The sequence below is a fragment of the Boleophthalmus pectinirostris genome, unplaced genomic scaffold (genome assembly GCF_026225935.1).
Source record: "Boleophthalmus pectinirostris isolate CB_2022bp ecotype Guang Dong unplaced genomic scaffold, ASM2622593v1 HiC_scaffold_8, whole genome shotgun sequence".
NCBI lineage: Eukaryota > Metazoa > Chordata > Actinopteri > Gobiiformes > Gobiidae > Boleophthalmus > Boleophthalmus pectinirostris.
This window is the reverse complement of record NW_026571515.1, coordinates 142,654-152,653: the sequence shown is the minus strand read 5'-3', so window position 1 is coordinate 152,653 and position 10,000 is coordinate 142,654. Positions and strand designations below refer to the sequence as shown.

The following is a 10,000-nucleotide window of genomic DNA, read 5'->3' as shown; positions in this document are numbered from 1 at the left end:
TCTGCCACAAAATTTATATTACATTTGAACTAATAATTGAATTAATTATTATATTACATTTGAACTTCCACAAAAAGGAGCAACAAATAAAATAGAAATAATAGAAATATCGAGACATAAGCAGAGACAGAGACAGAGGAGCAGAGACAGAGACAGAGACGGCTCTGGTCACAACATGAACACAACAACATCACGCACTAACTACTACTTAGTGCAGTATAGTAGTATAGTAGTAGTAGCAGTAGTGTAGCAGTAGTAGTAGCAGTAGTAGTATAGTATAGTAGTAGTAGTATAGTAGTAAGTAGTAGTAGTATAGTAGTAGAAGAGTAGTATAGGTAGCAGCAGTAGCAGTAGTACATGTACTGTGTAGTAGTAGTGTAGTACATGTATTGTGGTGTAGTAGAAGTAGTAGTAGCAGTAGTAGCAGTAGTAGCAGTAGTACATGTACTGTGTAGTAGAAGTAGTAGTAGCAGTAGTAGTAGCAGTAGTAGAAGTAGTAGTAGTAGTAGCAGCAGTAGCAGTAATACATGTACTGTGTAGTAGTAGTAGTTAGTAGTACATGTATTGTGTAGTAGTAGCAGTAGTACATGTATTGCGTAGTAGTAGTAGTAGTAGCAGTAGTAGTACATGTATTGTGGTGTAGTAGTAGTAGTACTAGTAGCAGTAGCAGTAGTAGTAGTAGTAGTAGTAGTTAGTAGTAGATGTAGTAGTAGTATAGATGTAGTAGTAGTAGTAGTAGTAGATGTAGAGTAGTAGTAGTAGTAGTAGCAGCAGTAGCAGTCGTAGCAGCAGTAGCAGTCGTAGCAGTACATGTAGTAGTAGTACATGTAGTAGTAGTACATGTAGTAGTAGTACTGTGTAGTAGTAGTAGTAGTAGTACATGTATTGTGGTGTAGTAGTAGTAGTAGTAGCAGTTGCCATAGTAGCAGTAGTAGTAGTAGTAGCAGTTGCCATAGTAGCAGTAGTAGTAGTAGTAGCACATGTAGTAGTAGTAGTAGCACATGTAGTAGTAGTAGTAGTACATGTAGTAAGTAGTAGCACATGTAGTAGTAGTAGCACATGTAGTAGTAGTAGTACTACATGTAGTAGTAGTAGTACTACATGTAGTAGTGAGTAGTTAGTGCAGGTGCAGTAGTAGTAGCAGTTAGTAGTAATAGTAGTACATGTTGTAAGTAGGTAGCACATGTAGTTAAGTAGTAGTAGTAGTAACATGTATAGTAGTAGTAGGCAGTAGTTAGTAGTAGCAGTAGCAGTAGTAGCAGTAGCTAGAAGCATTTAGTAGTAGTAGTAGTAGTAGTAGTAGATAGTAAGTTAGCACATGTAGTAGTAGTAGTAGTACATGTAGTAGTAGTAGCAGTAGTAGTAGTAGCAGTAGCAGTAGTAGCAGTAGCAGTAGTAGTAGTAGTAGTAGTAGTAGTAGTAGATGTAGTAGTAGATGTAGTAGTAGTAGTACATGTAGTAGTACTACATGTAGTAGTAGTAGTACATGTAGTAGTACTACATGTAGTAGTAGTACATGTAGTAGAAGTAGAAGTAGTAGCAGTAGTAGACATGTAGTAGTAGTAGTAGTAGTAGTAGTAGAGTAGTAGTAGCAGTAGTAGCAGTAGTAGTAGCAGTATAGTAGTTATAGTAAGCAGGTAGTAGCAGTAGTAGCAATAGAAGTAGTAGTAGTAGTAGCAGTAGTAGTAGTAGAAGTAGTAGTACATGTATTGAGGTGTAGTAGTAGTAGCAGTAGTACCAGTAGTAACAGTAGTAGAAAGTTATATTAGTAGTAGCAGTAGTAGCAAGTAGTAGAAGTAGTAGTAGTAGTAGCAGCAGTAGCAGTAGTACATGTACTGTGTAGTAGTAGTAGTAGTAGTACATGTATTGTGGTGTAGTAGAAGTAGTAGTAGCAGTAGTAGAAGTAGTAGTAGTAGTAGCAGCAGTAGCAGTAATACATGTACTGTGTAGTAGTAGTAGTAGTAGTAGTAGTAGTAGTAGTAAGTAGTAGTAGATGTAGTGTAGATGTTATTTTAGTAGTTAGTACATTAGTAAGTAGTACATGTAATGTGAGTAGGTAGTAAGTAGTAGTAGTAGTAGTTAGTAGTAAATTTGGACCACATCACCCCCATTCCGAAATCCCTTCACTGGCTCCCATCACACTCAGGATTGAGTACAAGGTTCTCCCTCCTCACTCACCAATGCATCCACGGTCACTCCCCCCAGGTAACCTTAAGGAACTCACTCACTCCCCAGACCCCTTCACGCACCCTCCGGCTCTGCAGCCACCAAAACACTCTCCAAACCCCCAGAACCAAACTTTTGCACCATGGGAGATCGGGCCTTCTCCTCTGCTGTTCAAGGCTTTGGAATGCTCTCCCCGACCATCTTGAGAGCCCCACAAATCTAGTTCTGTTATTTAAACAAAATCTTAAAACACACCTTTTTACTAAAGCCTTTTGTAACTTGTATTTTATTCTTGGTTTTATCTTATAAAGTTCCTGCATGGTTTTAGCTTGATCAACTGTTTTTTCCGAATTGCACCTTTTTACCTCATTGTTTTAAAACCCTTTTTGTAGGGCACTTTTGAGATTATTTTATGTACAAGTGCAATAATAAATAAAAGGTTATTATTATTATTTAGTAGTAGTAGTAGTAAGTAGTAGTAGTAGTAGTAGTAGTAGTAGTAGTAGTAGTAGTAGATGTAGTAGTAGATGTAGTAGATAGTAGTACATGTAGTAGTAGTACATGTAGTAGTAGTACATGTACATGTAGTAGAGTAGTAGTATAGCAGTAGTAGTAGTGGTAGTAGTAGCTGTTGTCATAGTAGCAGTAGTAGTAGTAGACATGTAGTAGTAGTACATGTAGTAGTAGTACATGTTGTAGTAGTAGTACATGTAGTAGTAGTAGCACATGTAGTAGTAGTAGTATTACATGAAGTAGTAGTAGTACATGTAGTAGTAGTAGAAGTAGTAGCAGTAGTAGAAGTAGTGTAGCCAGTAGTAGGCACATGATAGTAGTAGTAGCACAGTGTTATTAGTACATGTAGTAGTGTAGTAGAGCAGAGTAGTAGTAGCAGTAGCATAGTAGTGAGTAAGTAGTTAAGAGTAAGTAGTAGCAGCAGTAAGCAGTAGTAATGTACTGTTGTAGTAGTAGTAGTAGTAGTAGTTGTATAGTAGTTAGTACATTATTTGGGGTTGTAGTTTAGTAGAGAAAAGTAGTTAGTAGTAGTAGCAGTAGTAGCAGTAGTAGCAGTAATAGCAGTAGTAGAAGTAGTAGTAGTAGTAGCAGCAGTAGCAGTAGTACATGTACGTGTAGTAGTAGTAGTAGTAGTACATGTATTGTGTAGTAGTAGCAGTAGTACATGTATTGCATAGTAGTAGCAGTAGTACATGTATTGCATAGTAGTAGTAGTTAGTAGCAGTAGCAGTAGCATAGTAGCAGTAGTAGTACATGTATTGTGGTTGTAGTAGTAGCAGTAGAGTAGCAGTAGCAGTAGCAGTAGCAGTAGTAGTATAGAGTATATAGTAGTTACATGAAGTAGTAGTACATGAAAGTAGTAGTACATGTTAGTTAGTAGCAGTAGCAGCAGAGCCAGTCGAGAGTACATGTAGTAGTAGCTACATGTAGTAGCAGTACATTAGTAGTTAGTATAGCAGTAGTTTAGAAGTAGTAGTAGTTAGCAGCAGTGTAGCAGTCGTAGCTACATGTAGTAGTAAGTACATGAGTAGTTAGTACATGTTATGTGTAGTAGTAGTAGTAGCAGTAAGCAGAGCAGTAGTAGACAGTTAGTAGTACATGATTGTTGGTGTATAAGTAGTAGTAGTAGCAGTTGTATTAGTAGCACATGTAGTAGTAGTAGTAGCACATGTAGTAGTAGTAGCACATGTAGTAGTAGTAGTACTACATGTAGTAGTAGTAGTACTACATGTAGTAGTAGTAGTAGTATAGTAGTAGTAGTAGCAGTAGCAGTAGCAGTAGTAGTAGCAGTAGTAGTAATAGTAGTACATGTAGTAGTAGTACATGTTGTAGTAGTAGCACATGTAGTAGTAGTAGTAGTACATGTAGTAGTAGTACAGTAGTAGTAGTAGCAGTAGCAGTAGTAGCAGTAGCAGTAGTAGCAGTACATGTAGTAGTAGTACATGTAGTAGTAGTACATGTAGTAGTAGTAGTAGTAGCAGTAGTAGCAGTAGGAGTAGTAGTAGTACATGAACATGTAGTAGCAGCACATGTAGTAGTAGTAGTAGTACTACATGTAGTAGTAGTAGTACATGTAGTAGTACTACATGTAGTAGTAGTAGTACATATAGTAGTAGTAGTAGTACTACATGTAGTAGTAGTAGTAGTACATATAGTATTAGTACTACAATGTAAGTAAGTAGTAGTTTTAGGTAGGTAGTAGTAGTAGCAATAGCAGTAGCAGTAGTAGCAGTATATGTAGTAGTAGTACATGTAGAAGTAGTAGTACATGTAGTAGTAGTAGTACATTGTAGCGTAGTAGTACGTAGTACAGTAGTTAGTAGTAGTAGTTAGTACATTAGTTAAGTAGTAGTAGTATACATGTAGTAGTAGTAGTAGTACATGTGTAGTAATAATCAGTAGCAGTAGTAGCCAGTACATGTAGTAGTGTACATGTAGTAGTAGTAGTAATGTAGTAGTAGACAGCAGTAGTAGTTAAGCCAGCAGCAGTAGACAGTAGGTAGTAGTAGTAGCAGTCGTAGTAGACATTAGTAGTAGTTAGCAGAGTATCAGTCGTAGTAGTAGTAGGTACATGTAGTAGTAGTAGTTAACATTAGTAGTAGTAAGTAGTACTACATGAGTAGTAGTAGTAGTACATGTATAGTAGTAGCAGTTATTGCAGTAGTAGCAGTACCATGTAGTAGTAGTAGATAGTAGTTAGTTAGCAGTAGTAGCAGTAGTAATAGTAGCAGTAGTAGTAGTAAGCCAGTAGTAGTATTAGCAGTAGTAGTAGTAGTAGCAGTCGTAGTTAGCGTAGTAGTAGTAGACAAGTAGCAGTAGTAACAGTCGTAGTAGCAGATCGTAGTAGTAGTAGTGGTCGTAGTAGTAGTAGTAGTAGTAGTAGTAGCAGTAGTACAGTCAAGTAGTAGTAGTAGTACATGTAGTAGTAGTAGTAGTAGTAGTAGTTGTAAGTATGGTAGTAGTAGTAGTAGTAAGTATTAGTAGTAATAGTGGTAGTATAGTAGTGAGTAGTAGTATAGTATACGTAGTGGTAGTAGTAAGTAGTAGTAGTAGTAGTAGTAGTAGTAGTAGTGTAGTATAGTAATGTAGTAGTAGTAGTAGATTAGTTAGTATGTAGTAGTAGTAGTATTAGTGATAGTAGGTAATGTAGAGTAGTATGTAGTAGTAGTAGTAGTAGTAGTAGTACAGTAGTAGTAAGTAGTGGTACAGTAGTAGTAGTACAGTAGTAGTAGTAGTAGTAGTAGTATATAGTAGTAGTAGTAGTAGTGTAGTAGTAAGTAGTAGTAGTAGTAGTAGTACAGGTAAGTAGATAGTAGTGGTAGAGTAGTAGTAGTAGTGCATAGGTAGTAGTAGTAGTATAGTAGTATAGTAGTAGTAGTAGTACATGTAGTAGTAGTAGTAGTAGTAGTAAGTAGTAGTAAGTAGTAGTAAGTAGTAGTACAGTAGTAGTAGTACATGCAGTAGTAGTAAGTATAGTACAGTAAGTAAGTAAGTAAGTAGCTTTATTTATATAGCGCTTTCACAGACATTTCTGTCCCCAAAGAGCGTTACAAGCATTATTCAGCACTATTCATTCAGCATTCATTCATACAGCATTATTCATTCACTCTACACCTGCTGATGTAAACTACTGTTGTAGCCACAGCTGCCCTGGGGCAGACTGACAGAAGCACGGCTGCCATGTCAATCGGCGCCATCGGTCCTCCGCACACCACCATCACTCACACACACACACCACTTTCATACGAGGCAATGTGTGTGAAGTGTCTTGCCTAAGGACACAATGATTGAATGATTGTATTTTAACTGACATGCTATCAACTGTTTATGAGACCTATGTAGCATGCTTTTTGTAGTAGTAGTAGTAGTAGTAGTAAGTAGTAGTAGTGATAGTAGTGGTAGTTAGTAGTAGTAGTAGTGTAGTAGTAGTAGTAGTAGTAGTAGTAGTAGTAGTTACTGTATGAGTAGTAGTAGTAGTAGTAGTAGTAGTAGTAGTAGTAGTAGTAGTAGTAGTAGTAGTATAGTAGTAGTGGTAGTAGTGTAGTAAGTAGTAGTAGTAGTAGTAGTAGTAGTAGTAGTAAGTAATAATATAGTGGTAGTAGTAGTAGTAGTAGTAGTAGTAGTAGTAGTACATGTGTGTCATATTAAAGTGTGTTCAGTTGTGGATCCAGTGCCAGGTCAAAAGTTCACAGTTTGTCTCTCATTTGTAACATTGTTGCGTCGTCCAATCAGAGGCCGTGTGCTCCTGCAGTCTGCACTTAATATCACAGCTTTAAAATGCTCACATTACACACAAAATACACTCACAAAATTGGAAATACACCAGAAATATCTGGGGTAGCTTATTTGACATGTTAGATAACCTGTTTTACAAAAAAATGAAAAATCTGCTATCTTTGCTAAAAATTTCATTGTCTCAAGTTGTGAAAGTCACATGGTCTAAGGTCCTCACTTGATGGCTAAAAACTTTTTCTAAATCTTGTTTCTAAAATTTTTTAATGGAGTGTATAGCTCAACACTCCACTAATGTCCAGAAAGTGAATTTGTTTGTTCATAAAACACTGGGAAAGCTATCTCACTTTGAAGGTTTAACTAAGACCTCACTGGAGGGCTTCGCCGGGAATGTAGTGTGTGTGTGTGTGTGTGTGTGTGTGTGTGTGTGTGTGTGTGTGTGTGTGTGTGTGTGTGTGTGTGTGTGTGTGTGTGTGTGTGTGTGTGTGTGTGTGTGTGTGTGTGTGTGTGTGTGTGTGTGTTCTTTAGTGATACATGTGACTGTAAACAAACACAGTGTTGGGAACAAAACTGAAACTTATTGACAGTTTCAAAATGTTCTGCATTTGATTTTACTTTTAATAATATAAATACAACTACAAACTACACACGGAAACTACACGAAAACTACACTAAAACTACAATAAAACTACAATAAAAACTACAGTAAAACTACACTAAAACTACAGTAAAACTACACTAAAACTACAATAAAACTACACTAAAACTACAGTAAAACTACACCAAAACTACAGTAAAACTACAGTAAAACTACAATAAAACTACAATAAAACTACAGTAAAACTACACCAAAACTACAGTAAAACTACACTCAAACTAAACTACAGAGCAGAGTTTTACCGTGTGTGTTATGTGCGTCCAGCGTCCAGCAGAGGAAGCCAAACACACACTTTATGTTCTAACGTTTACAGACTTCAAATGTTAAAAACCGAGGCTCAGAAGCCACAGACGTTTACACTAAATCCACTTTGAAATATTCTTATTGTCGTCCCAACGATTCAATTAAAACATTTAAACACTGAGGAAAAGCCCGGAAACAAACGTGTGTAAACCTGCACCGGCCGCTCCACACTGAGGACCAGACTCTCTGCTCTTACACTGATCCTGATCCAGCTCCACATCCTTCTAAACACGTCCAGGAAACGTTCTAAAGGTTCTAAAGGTTCCAAAACAATGGGACCGTTTTAGGATCCAGACCCGAGGAAAATGAGGAGCGAGTTTCGATTCTAGTTTTAGTTTTGATACGTTCCGCCTCCTGATCCTGCCTCACCTGCCTCACCTGCCCAGACTCACCTGTCCCTCACCACCATCTCGATCCGGGTCTCGGCGGCGGCCTTCAGAGCTTTGTGAGCTTTGTCCACGCTCCACCCGGCCACGTTCTGACCATTTATCTGAAGGACCTGATCTCCAAAACGAAGACCAGCCAGAGACGCCGGAGAGTTCGACTGCACCAGCTGGATGAAGACGCCCTGGACAAAGAGAAAGATCACACCATCAGAGGAGGAGAAGAAGAGGAGGAGGAGAGTTCGACTGCACCAGCTGAATCCCTGTTTCATTCATTCATTTTTCAAAATAAAACCAAAAATAAAAACTGTTAGCCGTTTTTTTGGATTTGGAGACAAATAATGAGGCAAACGGTTTGTTTTCAGTTTTCAGTTTTGTGTTTAAATGAATAATGGAAAAAACAGATCAGTGTTTCCCGTTTCCGAGACCCGAAAGTGACACATTTCCCTAAGTGAAGCAGAAAAAGCCATAGACATCCATGTATGTGCCTGTTGGAAGTGCACGATGAAAACTCATGTGGAAACCTACAGGTCCTTTTTCACAGAAATAAGAGGGAAACCTTAAGAAATGACGACAGAAAAAACTAAATCTGTGTCATATTCCAGGTCAGTGGATGTAAAGATGATTTTTCACCGTCGTCTGATCTGCGGTCGGGCGTCTCCAGTTTAACAAACTTCCACAGTGTCACAAATCTCATCCTCCAAAAACTGTTTAATCATATAATAATGATCCTCACGTCCAGCGGTCGACAGGTTTGTTTAACGCCCCCTCCTGGTCACACACACACACACACACGTGTGTAAAGGTTCATCTCCTCGTGGTCCAGAGTACCGTAGACGTGTGGAGACACTTTATGAAATAATCCGTCCAGTTGTTGTATTTTCAGAGGTTGTTGGTGTTAAACTAGAGCAGGTCAAAGGTCACAGTTCTCCTGACACTAAAAACAGTTTTACCCACTTGACAAAACACCTGAGACAAATGTGTTCTTCCCCCAGACTGTCCACGTGAACGTCTGTCACAGAATCATTTTAGAAAGAAAACTAAACTTGTATCTCATGAGGGATTCTTTTCTCAGCAGCAGTGGAGTTTTCCTCTGCTCTAGTTCGTTGTGATGATGTGAACGTGGCCAAAACTGGAACAGGCTTCTTCATGTGCTCTATGTGTCGCTATGGCAACTGCAGGTAAACAAACTACTACAGAGTCGCTAAGACACAGGTGCAGATGATATCAGTGGATCAGGAAGTACAACTCACTGCTGCTCCCACAGAAATCCTTCCAATGCAACGTTGGTTTTCTTTCTAAAATGATTCTGTGACAGACGTTCACGTGGACAGTCTGGGGGAAGAACACATTTGTCTCAGGTGTTTTGTCAAGTGGGTAAAACTGTTTTTAGTGTCAGGAGAACTGTGACCTTTGACCTGCTCTAGTTTAACACCAACAACCTCTGAAAATACAACGACTGATGAAATATTTCAGAAAGTGTCTCCACACGTCTCCAGGACTCTGGACCACGAAGAGATGAGGAACTACGTCCAAAACTCCAGACTGTCCCCTTAAGGGTCAAACTGGATGAAACACAAACAGCTGATCCATTTTTTCCATTATTAATTTAAACACAAAACCAAAAACTGAAAAAACAAATCATCATCCAGTTTTTAATTTTGTTTTTTTAGAAAAATAATGAAGAAAAAAGTAGTTTTTGGCTTTATTTTGAAAAACGAATGATCGAATGATACATGGATTCAGCTGAAAGAACAGGTCCTGAAGAAAGAAAGATCAGAGGACCATCACACCAGGTCGAGGAGGAGGGAGGAGAGGAGGAGGAGGTGCAGAGGAGGAGGAGGAGGAGGAGGAGGAGGAGGAGGAGGAGGAGAGGAGAGAGGAGGAGGAGGAGCAGGAGGAGAGAGGAGCAGAGAGAGGAGGTGAGGTGAGAGGAGGAGGAGGAAGAGGAGGAGAGAGGAGGAGGAGGAGAGGAGAGGAGGAGGAGGAGGAGCAGAGGAGGAGGAGGAGGAGGAGGAGGAGAGGAGGAGAGAGGAGGAGGAGGAGAGGAGGAGAGAGGAGAGAGAGGAGGAGAGAGGAGAGAGAGGAGAGGAGAGAGGAGGAGGAGGAGAGAGGAGGAGGAGAGGAGAGAGGAGGAGAGGAGAGGAGGAGGCAGAGGAGGAGCAGAGGAGAGAGGAGGAGAGAGGAGGAGAGGAAGAGGAGGGCAGAGGAGGAGGAGAGAGGAAGAGGTGCAGAGGAGGAGGAG

At 39.3% G+C, this 10,000-nt stretch overlaps 1 protein-coding gene across 2 annotated transcripts in view; it reads right to left on the bottom strand.

Annotated features, from left to right (window-relative positions):
- sdcbp2 (syndecan binding protein (syntenin) 2) overlaps window positions 1-10,000 on the bottom strand; it is a 29,759-nt gene that overhangs the window by 5,506 nt on the left and 14,253 nt on the right. For both annotated transcript variants that reach the window (XM_055165575.1, XM_055165576.1), the window contains exon 6: window positions 7,765-7,940. In XM_055165575.1, coding sequence (XP_055021550.1) covers window positions 7,765-7,940 — 176 coding nt within the window. The remainder of the gene's footprint in view (window positions 1-7,764; window positions 7,941-10,000) is intronic.